The sequence below is a fragment of the Delphinus delphis genome, chromosome 8 (assembly GCF_949987515.2).
Source record: "Delphinus delphis chromosome 8, mDelDel1.2, whole genome shotgun sequence".
Taxonomy (NCBI): Eukaryota; Metazoa; Chordata; class Mammalia; order Artiodactyla; family Delphinidae; genus Delphinus; species Delphinus delphis.
Genome location: NC_082690.1, coordinates 47,987,928 through 48,001,534, shown reverse-complemented (window position 1 = coordinate 48,001,534; position 13,607 = coordinate 47,987,928). Strand labels below are relative to the sequence as shown.

General features: G+C 38.1%; 1 protein-coding gene across 1 annotated transcript; it reads left to right on the top strand.

Annotated features, from left to right (window-relative positions):
- Positions 1-4,118: 4,118 nt before the first annotated feature.
- TMEM126B (transmembrane protein 126B) lies at positions 4,119-12,381 on the top strand. Its single transcript, XM_060018165.1, has 5 exons — positions 4,119-4,225; positions 6,690-6,811; positions 7,881-8,074; positions 9,135-9,246; positions 9,856-12,381. Exons 1-5 carry the CDS (start codon positions 4,145-4,147, stop codon positions 10,037-10,039), a joined length of 693 nt encoding a protein of 230 aa, XP_059874148.1. The 5' UTR covers positions 4,119-4,144; the 3' UTR covers positions 10,040-12,381.
- Positions 12,382-13,607: the final 1,226 nt, after the last annotated feature.

The window sequence follows — 13,607 nt, the reverse complement described above, 5'->3', positions numbered from 1 at the left end:
CCACGTACCGCAAAAAAAAAAAAAAAAATACAAAAGAAGCAGCACAAATATTAAAAAGAAAGAAAGAGAAAAGATTCAGGATGATAGAGGACTGTGCTCTCTGCAGAATAAATCTAGGTTATACTTCAAAGTATTTGTTTTACTTATAGAAACAGTACAGACAGTAAGCTTAGCTAATTAAAAATATAATGTACATGTCATAACTTGTTTGGTTAGTTGTCTATAATATTTTAAAATACATATCTTAATACTAACAGTTTTAAGAGATTTTTTAAAAGATAAGCTGTTTCTCTAGATTAGTTCATGAAGTAAATTACATAATGCATATACTTTAGTAATATCCAAATATGTACTTGTTAATTAGAACTTTGTACTTTGCTAATTAGAACTTGTTGATTCCTTAAAAAATTTGACCCACTACAATCAATCCACTGGTAAAGAATAACAGAAGAGGAAGGAGGGAGGGAGGAAAGAAGAGGATGGAAGGAAGCAGGGAAGGAAAGAAATTATTTCTCATAAAGTATGGTTTTCAATAATGTATCGGCAATTTTTGTAACTTTCTTTAAAGGTAGGAACTTTTGTAAAAATCTCAGTCTGTTGGGTTTAGAAATCTTAAGTTCACCCTGCTTAGTTAAGATATCTAGAACATCAATGCCTTTCCTCCTCCTCCTTCCCAGATACCTTTTTAACCCTCTCTTTCTCTCTCCCTTTCCTCTCTCCCTTCCCTCTCTTCCTCTTCTCTGTCTCCGTCTCATACATACATACACACACACACACACACACACACACACACACACACACACAATGTGTTTAATTCAATTACTAGTTTAAAATAAGTCCAAAAGGGACACTAACTAGAGCACAATAAATGGTAGAAAGAATAAAAATACACCTCAAGCTAAATAAGTCAAAGAGACGTATCCTTTATTGGCTACATTCCCCCAAATCATTCTTGTTCCAAATAAACCAATTGTGTCAGGTCTGGACAGGTGTAGCTCCAAAATCTCAAGGAGAGTTTACTTCTCTCAGTGATATTATGGAGGAGAGCAGGAGAAGGAAACAAGCCCAGTCTTAAATTCCAGCATACAAAGGGACATTTCTAGGTGTTTCAGAGGTTTTGTATATCATTGTCCTTCTCTACAGACAGCAGCTGGATAAAGAATCTCACTGATTGTAAGTTTCCTCAATACACCTTCCAAATCCACAGGTAGGATTAAACATCATGCAGAGCTAGGTTGCACCTTAACCTTCACACTAAGCTTTAGTTTCAGACTGTAGCAACTCACATAAATGGTCAACATTTGGATCTATACTAGTCCACTACAGTAGAGTTCAAGGGTATTGGTACACATTTTAGTTTAAAACTCTTTTAAAAACTCCTTTATAGTTGATCTGGTCTTCTATAAAATGTCAAAAAACAAAAAACACCAGCTTCTCTAGGATCCTTAGGTGAACAGGGCTCACCTGGGGTAGATCTAGGCTAAAGTGAATCCCAAGGTGTGACCTATAATAAACTATACTTCAGGAACCTTCCAGAGCTTGATCAGTGGGGGTGGGGAGTGGGGTATTTACCTCACTTGCAGAATTTGCCAATCATGTTACTGGATAATGTATACATCTGGAAAAGCACAACAGTTACCAAAGCGGTGCTTTATCACAAAAGTGAAGTTTCCACTAGAGTAAACCCAAACATGAAAGCTATTTTTAATAAAAGATAAATAATAAATCTATAATTGCATTCACTACAAACAACTTTATCTTTTACAACTATGTAATTTGCTTGATAAATATTAAATCCATGAGGAAGAGCTGCACTGTACAGGTTTCTTTTTTAAAGACTGTGTAAAAGTAACCTTTAACAAGCTAAGAAAGCAAGCTAAAGAAAATCCCAAATCTGTGGTATCAAATTTACGCTGATTACAAATGGTGATTTATACCACCTGATTTAGGAAACCATAAATGTCTATAATTAAATACAACAGTCCTACTTGGTTTTCATTTAGTAAAATAATATTACTGAATGATGTACCACAGAAAAGACATCATTACAACAACTACATCCCAAGCAAAATTCTACTCTCAAATGGACTACAATTTAAACTGCAAATAGCAGAACCAAGAAAAAGGAGAAACATATATAGAAAGCCTCATAGCCCACCTTTCTTCTTGACTGGCATTCTTGGGTCTTTCCACTGACACAGGATTCAAGATCTCTTTTCAGGTCTCAACTTGATCCACCTGGATGCAGGCCAAGGGCCAGGTAACTGTTGCAAACCACTTCACTGTTTGAAATCCAGGCTGTCTTCTCTTTCAAATAAAGAAAAAATGATGTATTTTTTCCACCAACTTTGACAGTGCTTTTGTCAAAGAAGTTTAAAGAAAAATAGCTTTTGAGTTTTTCAATGTTTATAAAACATTTATTCTGTTTAAAAAGAAAATTATTGTAAGCATAGAAAACATTATTAAAACTCCTCTTCAGGCAGCAGCATTTTTGGAGTTCGATGACTAACTCAATTAAGGCACAAACCAAATTTACACAGCTGTCTCATTACTCAATACATGATCAAATTCAAAGATGAACTGGTTGATGATAAAAACCCTCAATTCTTTAGAGAAAAATTTAAAACCCTCACCCCCCAAAAATACTTTTAAAAACCTCTTTGACTCTAGTCTCTAAAAAGGTGGGTGAGTTTGGACAGTTTTCTGGGGCAGAACAGACTGAAAGGCCCCTTTCTATTCACTGGACCAGAAGTTCCGGATCTCACCCCCTCAGTAAGACAGGATCCAGCTTGCTGTCACTTTCATTTTTTTTCTTCTGTGCTCTCCAAGCCCCTCAGGCTTGATCCTTAATGCCCCCTCTGATTCTGATCCTCCCACGTATTAACCGAGAGGATTGAAAAGAAGGAAAGCAATCCCCTGGCATGGAGACATTAAAGTGACAGTGCTACTCAATGGGCACTTGATGCAGGATGAGTTGGCGAAGATTTCTTCACACTGGAGTCATTCACATCATGCCGTCTCTTCGCATCCAAGCAGCTCCCTATCCGTCGAGGAAAAACACTGAGACTCTTCGAGACAAGTCAAACCTTCCCCCAAAGGTGTTTTCTGAGACGCTGTAGTAGTATTAGGCATGTGAGCATAAGCTGTGCAAACAGTTCGCGGTTTCCTAAATGAGAGAGTTCGGCCGCTTGGCTTCCACATCCACCCTTTTTCCCTCAGTCTCTCTCCAAACTACCCACCTTCCTTTTGCAGAAAAAAACAAATCTCTCTGCTACCGCCGGCCACCCCTGCCCACACCCCGTTCTTATATAGAAGAGCACAGAAATGTCCTGCACCCTCCACGCGATGAAGTGTTTCCTCAGGCAGGAGAAACAGCAGCACTAGAAATTATATAACTCTCGATTTTGGCTTCTCTAAGACATGGAGACTGGAGGGTCGGTGGGTGCTGGTCTGGGAGATACTGCTGGGCACTGAACGCGCACAAAAGGGCGCCAGGCGTCCTCGCTGGGCCCCCCAACCCGAAACACCGGCTGGTAAGGGGGTCTTCTCGGGGAGGTGGGGGGCAAAATTCTCTCCAGTCTCTTTCCAAGCGAGGATAAAGGATAGAATATGAGGGGACTAAAGACTGAGAAGGGGAGTCTGACGGCTGTGAGGGGAGGAGGCTAGTCGGGGCTGCTTTGGCAGCCGGTTGGGGGCTCTAGGGAGGAGGTGCCCGAGAAGCCGGAGCCTTAACACACGGGCCATGCCAGAGGGGCAAGCACCCTGAAGGAATGAAAGGGGCTGGGCAGCTCGGCCCCAGCTAACGGAGGTGCCCTGAGGAGAGGAAAACGCGCAGCGACATCCCTGCGCTCGGACCGCCCCACGTTCCCCTCAGGAGGCGAGAAGAGGGAGCTACGATAACAAATTAAAGAGAAGGGAATACGGGCCTGGCAGGGGGGCGGGCCCATGGGAGTCTGGACCTCCTGGAAGCCAATGAGCGGCTCCCGTTTCTGGACGCCGGGCCCAATCACAGCCAGGATGGAGGGCGCGGCTTTTGACTGGGTCGGGGCGGGCCAGGGATGAGGGCTAGAGGCGTGAGCCCGCACCACTTCCCGCCCCGGGAGTTCTGGGTCCCCGCCCACCACTAGTCACGTGAGTCGCCAAAATGGCGGCGCTCGGGCGTGAGGCTGGAGTCGACAGGAGGGCTGCAGGTGTGGTGCCGGTGGGAGTTGGGGAAGCGTCCAAGGTAGGCGGAAACCCAGGGTGGTAGGGGCGGTGATTTCTGCAGCCTCAGGTGCTGCCGCACTCTTCTGAAATGATGCGCGTAAAAGGGATTTGAAGTCTAAAGAGAACAGCTCCCAAGTCCATGCAGGGCGCAATTAAATCCCTGGTTGCTATGAAAAGAGGTGGGGAGAAAGTAGGAGACCTAAAGGTTAGTCCTGATTGATGTAGCCTGTTTTCTCTTCACTCGGGACGTTTGCATTTTAAATTTCCTGCCATTTTGTCCTGACCTCTGCCTGGGTTATGGGTTCTGAGGAGATGACTACATCTTGCTTATCCGGGGGGCTTTCAAATACCAGGTGAATGTCTGAGCAAATGATGAGTGAATGTTAAATAAAATTCTGAAGGTCAAGTGAAATAATACACATAAAAGCACTACAAAACCATAAAATATTACTGGTATAATCGTGGTGCCCAGTTGAGTGGCCTTGAACTAGTTACTCTTTAGATAAAAATGTTAGTTATAGAGAAATTTTACATTTCAGTACTTGTAAAAATTCTGTCAGGAAGTTATCAGTATATTTCTCTGCTTTAATAACTGCCTTACAAAAACTATGCAGTCAATAAATATTTGCTGTCCTGTTTCAGTATTTTAGGATCATAAACCTGGATATCTGTGTTTCCTATATATTGAGGTGTAGATGAGGTAGGAGGTTGATACAAGGGATTGCCTGAAAGTTTTCTTTGTGAGGAATAAGGCATTCAGTGAATTAGATGACAGCAAAACGAAAAGTTTTCCCAAGTTTCTGGTTAATTGTCATGTTACTGACATCTGCCTTCATGTACACCAGAGGGATTAGATATAGAATCTCCCTTATGTATTGCTATCTTGTCTTTTCCATTTGCCATTTAGATGTCAGAGAGAGGCAAAAGATTCAATCTAGTCTTTGAAAAATTTTAATTTATAAAATATTTTACTTTTTTTTTCTGTCCTCAGATATTTTAAAGAAAAAGATAGAACTGGCTTGAGTAAGTTCTTCAATGATGCAGGGAAAGAAACTCGTCCATTATTACTCATTGTTTGATACCATATGAAGATTCAAAAGAGTCTGTACCTTCAGGATGTAGATACCATGGATGAATTGGCCTTTCATTAGTTAGGGTTAGGGTTGGAACATATCACTTATTCAGGAAATGAATATTACAGTGATGTTCAACATGTGTCCATTGACTACCAGCATCAGAATCACTTGGTGTTATTAAAATGCAGATTTCTAGACTTTACTCCTGTTGAATCCAGATATCTCAATAGGGAGCTCAAGAGACTGCATTTCAGATAAACTCGTGATTCCTGTGCACATGAAAAGTTGAGAATCTTACTAAGTCTCTTTTATGTCTTTTATGCTTAACCCTTTCCGATTCTCTTGCCCAGGACTCCTAAAATTTGAGACTTATTAGTCTATGCCCTTGACCATAAATGTTGTTAAAATGGAGAATCATATAAATTGTGAAAGGCATAGATTTAATCTATTCATTGGCTAATCTGGAATCCCATAATGCCAGTATGGCAAAAGATGTAACAAATATTAAGACGTTTCACAGAAATCTGAGAGTCTTACCCAGAGCAAAATATTCAGAAGGGATCCTTTCTGAGGGTCCAGTTTTGTTTTGTTTTTTTCAACTACTGGTTTCTGTTAAGATGCTACTGGCTAAACCTCATGGTCCCTTGACATTAGCAACTGTCTATTCATACATCACACTTGGGACACAGGAACTTTCCAACCCTGGAGCCCAGTGCCATAGGTCCAGGCTCCCTGATATACTGCATAGCAATTTCCAGCAAAGGCCCTACTTCTGCCCCAGTAGGGATCTGGATATATACACCTTAATAATCCAAGGTAACCATGATCCACTGCCTCTTCCTAGGCTGGAATGTGTCCCTTTTTCTGATGTTCTCTCTCGATATTCTCCAAGGCAATCCCTGTTCTCTCCTACCTCTCCAGGAAAGTCAACATAATCTCCAAAAGCTCAGGCTTTCATGAGACAGAGGATAAAGATAGTGGTCAACAAGTAGCTACTGTTTACTTTCAGCTCTGAAAAAGCTAGAGCATGGAGAACTACAAAGGGCCTGGCTACCTTCAGGGAAAACTGTAAAGAAAACCAAAAATATCTCAGTAAATTATCCTTCTACAACAAGTCCTCAGGCAAGTCAGCCTCTCTGAACCTTGTTGTCTCATCCATAAAGGTAGAGATGACCATTATCCAACCAATTTCTCAAAGTTGTTATGTGAATCAAAAAGCCATCATCTAACAGATAATAAGAGCTCACTAAATAGTGACTGAATCATTAACAAAGTGTGTGAAAGCAGAAGACAGTACTTGACACTTTTACTAGAGTCTAAATGTTTTTTAATCTGAATCTGTAGAATTTATAAGATTTAATATTAACATCATTAGCTATTATGGTTCTGGATTTTTGTGTTTTTCAGGACATCAAGATGCCAACATACATATATGGTCAGTCCAGTCCTTCTCTAGGAGATGCAAAACTCAGAAAACCAATGGTCATCGAAATCATAGAAAAAAAATTTGAATATCTTAGAAAAGAAAAGTAAGAAACTCACCTAGACTGAAAGTCAATAACTTTATTTGCAGATCTTCTGTATTGCCATTGTTTCTAGGTATCTAAGATCCTGTTAACTTTATTCAGTTGGTTATAAAGAAAGCTTATTTTAAAAAAAGAACTGGAGGGAAACATGAGCAGATGAAAATAGTGGTTTGTTGGAATACTGAGACTGGATAATTTCTTTTCTCTCTTGAAATTGTTTTGTTTCTAAAATTGTTGAAATGTTATTTGTGCAATAAACATATTTTAATTAAAAGTAATTAGGAGAACACCATTTTGAGGGTTACTTATATTAATTATCAATTGTAATTAATTTCAGTTTAGAATTTATTACCTCAGTAACAGTGCTGAGCTCAGCAAAAGGGAATACAGATTCCATGATGTACATATAGTCTCACATTACCGTTCTGACTTTTAGGTTAATAGAGCTCAAGAATAAAATCAAAGGACGTTGATCTTAGACTTTAAACATTTCTGGATTTAGGTATGAGTCAGAAAAACTAGATCTTTCAAATTTCTTTGGATGAAGTTTTGGAAATCCTAGACAAATTATTTTAAATATCTGGACTACTTAAGAAATAGTTATTTTCTAGAAGGCCTAACCAAATGTAAAAAACTTTTTTCAAATGACCTTAAGCAAATTAATTCTTTTAGTAGAAAGAACAATATTTTTGGATTTAGATAGTTCATAAAATTTGGCTACATTGGAACATATTCATATTTATTTGTGGCCAAAATTTATTCTCTCTTTAAAAGAGCTCCATCTTAGAACCACTCTATTCTCAGGAAGATAATTATATTGTTCTCTCATTAGAATGCAAGTTCTATGAGGGGTGGAATTTCTTTTCTTTTTTTTTCTTTTTTTTTTTCCACTTTATTCACTGCCCCACCCTCAGCACAAAGAAAATACCTTTCTTTGTATAGTATTGAGCATAGTAAATGCTCAAGAAAAATTTGATGTTGAGTAAATATGTAATAACAAACCCAGGAAAGGATATATCTATTAGAAGAATATTATGTTGAACTTAATTCTTCACTTTGTTTTTCCAATTAGGACTTTAAATATATATGGAACAGTGACCTTTGGAACAACAGCTGGTTTCTCTGGAATATTGGCAAACTTAATTTTCAGACATTGCTTCAAGGTTAAACATGATGCTTTGAAGACATATGCATCATTGACTACACTTCCATTTTTGTCTACCATAGTTTCTTATGAGCTTCTTGTAAGACATGCTTTGTATTCAGGTAAATTTAAATTCATTAACATATAATGTGTTTATATCTAAGTAAAATTACTCATTAACATATACTGTTGCTACTGCTGATAATAGTCCCTTACATTTGTGTATTTCTTTACCACTAACAAAGTACCTTCACATATATTGTCCTATTTCATCCCCACAACAATCCTCCTAATCAGCCAGGGCAAGTAGTATTGTGTCTTTTCTTTACAGGTAAGAAACTAAGCTGAGACATGTTCAAGTACACTAAGAAGCAGCATGATATACTGGGAAAAAAGGAGGCTTTGGTATACTACATATTTCACTTAAGTTTTGTGACACTGGGCAAGTCATTTAATCTCTGAGACTCAGTTGTCTTATCTATGAATTAGGACTAATAGTACTTACCTCACAGGATTGTTTTAAGAATTAAGATACTGTGTGTTGAATGTCTAACATAGTATCTGGCATATTATGGGCTTCTAATGTTATTTCCTACCTCCTCCCCTTACCGTAAGTTTCACAACTAGTAATTGATGGAACCTCTGACCCCTGTTCATCAGGTCCCTGCTTAAATACCTTTTCCCCAGGGAAACCTCTGATTCCCTCAGGTTAAGTTTCTAGATACATTCTCTATTCATTTTACCTTCAAAGCATATGCACACTTAAGATTATTTCTTTAAATATTTGTCTAATGTATTTCCTTCTTAGTAAACGGACCTGAAGGTCAGAGATTGGATCTCTTCTGTGTAATACTGTATCCCTAGCACATGCCTGACACATAGACAATATAAATGTACTACCCTAGAATCCAGATATCTGGTCTGCTAGTTTAATATACTTCACTATGAAATTACTTCTTCAACAGCCATATAAGTAAGAGGTAACTTATCTTTATGTGAAGTATAATAAAAGCATTTTTTAAATGTGATACATTTAGTCTATTAGACTGAATTTCTAATATTCTTTCTACTATTTTGCTATGCTTGAGGACAATGCAAATAACTACTGTATGAGGACCCAAGACTCTTAATAGTTCTTATCCTGAGTTTTAAAAGGAGATCAAATTTACTTTTGTTTTCCAGGTAATATAAGCCGGGAAAATTGTGTTCTGAGAAGTTCACTGATTGGCATAGTGTGTGGTGTTTTATATCCCATTGCTTTAGCTTTTTCTAAAAATGGACGTCTGGCAGTCAAGTAAGTCCATCTTTTTGTTCCGTTTCTTCCTTTCTTCCCTTTTTTTTTTTTTTAAATTTATTTATTTAATTTATTTATTTTTGGCTGCTTGGAGGTTTTCTCTAGTTGAGGCAAGCAGGGGCTACTCTTGGTTGCGGTGTGCGTATGGGCTTCTCATTGCGGTGGCTTCTCTTGTTGCAGAGCACTGGCTCTAGGCACACAGGCTTCAGTAGTTGTGGCACGCAGGCTCAGCAGTTGTGGCTCGTGGGCTCCAGAGCGCAGGCTCAGTAGTTGTGGTGCACGAGCTTGGTTGCTCCACAACATGTGGGACCTTCCAGGACCAGGGCTTGAACCTGTGTCCCCTGCATTGGCAGGTGGATTCTTAACCACTGCGCCACTAGGGAATCCCCCCCTTTTTTTTTTAATGTTAATAAATTCTCCTTATTCTTTAGCTGCCAATGACACATTTTCATCAAAATATCATAGTTTCATATTTCAAATAGCTAATTTTAACCTTTTTTGCTATCTACATGAAAGATCTAGAATAGAAATGATCAGTTTAGGAGACATCAACAAATTTTTTATAGAATTTACTTCCAGAGGAAGTAATTAATCCTTTTTCGTTTTTAGGTATCATACTGTTCCACTGCCACCAAAAGGAAGGGTTTTACGTTATTGGCTGCTGCTTTGTCAAACAGAGGTAAAAGCAATGTTGATTCCTCTTATACTTCAGACAGCCCTTGGAATATATCATGGTCAACAGCATTATGCAATATTTGAAAGTACACTTGAGAAAACTGTACATGAAGATTAACCAAAGAATGAATGGATACTAAATCAGTATAATGGACTTTTTTATGATGAGGACTTAGGCACTGCTGAAAGAGTTAAAAGTAATTCTGGATAGACAATTTGTTTCTTTTCCTTTTGCCTTGTGTATAGCAGGTGCTCAATAAATATTCAGTAATTAAATAAATATAGGTTTCGTCTCTGTTTTGTCATTGTATGTGGAAATGGATTTGAGGCCTCAAGGTCTGATCATTTATGTATTATGTCTGATTCATTTATGTATGTATTCATTCACAAACATTTATTGAGCACCTGCTAGGTCTCAGACATTGTGTTACATATAGTAAGAAATCATCCTTATCCAGAAAGAACTCACAATTAGAAATGTGAACATATAGCATGAGAGGGTTTGAGAGATATACACATAATTCTTTGGGCACACTGAGGGTGTGGCTGTTAACTACTTGTGCAGAAGGGAAAGCTATGGGGAGAAAGTGACATTTGTCCTAGATTTTGAAAGGGAAGTTGAAAGTTCACAAGAAAGCAATATAGAAATAACATAACAGCCCATTCCTCTACTCTAAACTCGAATTCAGTACACTTCAGTACACTTACTAGCTCTTATCATTGACAAATTACCTTCACTGTGCTATTTAAAGAACATTTATTGAGTGCATTAATATAGGCACCAGGGGTACGAAAATTCAGTCACTGCCCTCAAGAAGCATAAAATCTAAAGAAAGAGATCACAGCATGCTTCTTTAAGTCTGCTAGAGCATTCTTGAGCTACATGTTTAGTTAGGGAAATAGGAGAGGAAATGAATGCTGTCTGATGAAAAGAATAAGACACAGAATGGAACCCCGTAACTCATTCTCCTTGTCTTAATCACATTCATCTTGAGATTTAAAGATTTGGTCATCTGAGGCCCCAAGCAACACAAAACAGAAATGGAAGTCTTAACGAGGTGCTTTACAGCATCATATATAACAAAATGAAATACACACACTCTTTTACTAATAAAAAAAAAATGGTTAGTAAGCCGTCCAGCTTTGTATTCTCAGAATAATTCATGATACTTGAAACTCTGAGGAAAGGGCAGGCAATTGGGGGAAGAGAGGAAACCAAGTCAAATAGATAACAAGATCAATGGTATTAATATTAACTCTTAAACAATTATTATTATACAATTATACAAGTACATGAATACCTTCTTATTGTGAGATATACAAATGATCCAGAAGTATATAGAGCGTGACTTGAAAGTCCCCCTTCACTCCCACTCCATCCTATTTCTACTCCATTCTCCAGAGGCAACCATCATCAAGTTAGCACATCTTTTTCCTTGTAGTATTCTTTTGTAACTTACATATTTTTTTAATAAATGGTATTATCTATACATATACTGGAAATTAATTTTCCCTTCAATATATGTCTTGGAGATCTTTCCGACTCATTACGTGTAGGTCTAACATGTTCTTTTTGGTGACTGAAAAACATTCTTGGTGATTCTAGTATTCACATAGGTGATCCTTCCAATACCCTGGTCTCTCTATCCTACCACTTATTCCCATGGTCATACTTTAGACCTGTGCTGTCCAATATAGTAGTCATTAGCCATGTGTGGCTCCTGAGCATTTGAAATGTGAGTAGTCTAAATTGAGATATGTAGTAAGTATAAAATACACATTAAGTTTTAAAGATTTACTATGTAAAAAAGAATATAAAACATCTCAATAACCTTTTGATTACATGTTGAAATGTTACTCTTGGATATATTGGATTAAATAAAATACATTAAAATTAATTTTACCTGCTTTTTTTAAATCTGGCTACTATGAAATTTTAAGTTATATACACAGCACATATTTTTATTGGACTGTGTTGCCCTAGACCTTGTCATTATCAATAAATTGAAATTCTTCACATTCTCAATTGTAAAATCCCATATTCTGATCACTACCTCCTGTCCTTCCTGTTTATTCCTTCTCATACTGCAATCCGGCATTACTTCAGCTCTATCAGAATCTATAATCCATCAATCCCACTACCTTTTCACTGTCTCTCACCCCCCTCACATCCTTACCATCTCCAGCTTCAGTCACATCAATCTTTTTAAAGTTTGCCAATATCAAGAAAAAAAAACATAAAAATGAATCTAGCTAAGGTTGATTTTGAAATAAAGATATTTGCCTCGTTTTGTGAATTTTCTGTCCATGTCTTTGGCGCATTTGATTTGTAGATCAAATAAATTCTCTATAAATTCTGGGTATTTTGTTTCTTCATATGCTGAGATAGTAATCTGAGAAATACAGCAAGGTTGATTTAGGTTCACCTCCCTTGCCACCTGAAAGCAGGAGAGATCTGTATCTTACTCCATGACTTCAATTTACCTTTTTTACAATAGAAAAAGCAGGGAAGTCTACCAGTGTTTTCCACTGGCTTTGGAAGCAGTACTTGCCAAAGTGGCTGTAAGAGGCCTGAAAGGAGAAATTAGGGAAAACTTGATCTGGGCCTGAGCCCAAAGGTGAAGCTAGGTGAACCAGAGTGAAGAAAGGCAGCAAGTCACTAGAGGCAAGATAGTTCAGAGGTGTGAAGTACAGCCTGGAGCTCCACTATCAAAGTTCAAATCCTGGCCTTACTACTTACCAACGGGATAACTTTGAACAAGCTATTTCACCACTCTGCACCTCACTTTCCTCATCTGTAAACTGAGAAATAAAGATTGTACTTACCTCGAAGTGTTGTCAGCACTAAATGAGTTAATACATGTAAATCAAAACAGTGGCCAACTCACAGGGAGTCTGTATATGTTACTGCCATTACAAACAACCCAATCAAAAAATGGGCAGAAGACCTGAATAGACACTTCTCCAAAGAAGATACACAGATTGCCAAAAAACACATGAAAGGATGCTCAACATCACTAATCATTAGAGAAATACAAATCAAAACTACAATGAGGTATCACCTCACACCGGTCAGAATGGCCAGAAAGTCTACAAACAATAAATGCTGGAGAGGGTGTGGAGAAAAGGGAACCCTCCTTCACTGTTGGTGGGAATGTAAATTGATAGAGCCACTGTGGAGAACAGTGGAGGTTCCTTAAAAAACTAAAAATAGAGCTACCATATGACCCAGCAATCCCACTACTGGTCAAATACTCTGAGAAAACCATGATTCAAAAACAGTCATGTACCAAAATGTTCATTGCAGCACTATTTACAAAAGCCAGGACATGGTAGCAACCTAAGTGTCCATTGACAGATGAACGGATAAAGAAGATGTGGCACATATATACAATGGAATATTACTCAGCCATAAAAAGAGACAAAATTGAGTTATTTACAGTGAGGTGGATGGACCTAGAGTCTGTCATACAGAGTGAAGTAAGTTGGAAGGAGAAAAACAAATACTGTACACTAACACATATATATGGAATCTAAAAAAAATAAAGTAAAATGGTTCTGAAGAACCTAGGGGCAGGACAGGAATAAAGGTGCAGATGTGGAGAGTGGACTTGAGGACACGGGGAGGGGGAGGGGTGGGCTGGGACCAGGTGAAAGAGTGGCATGGACATATATACACTACCAAA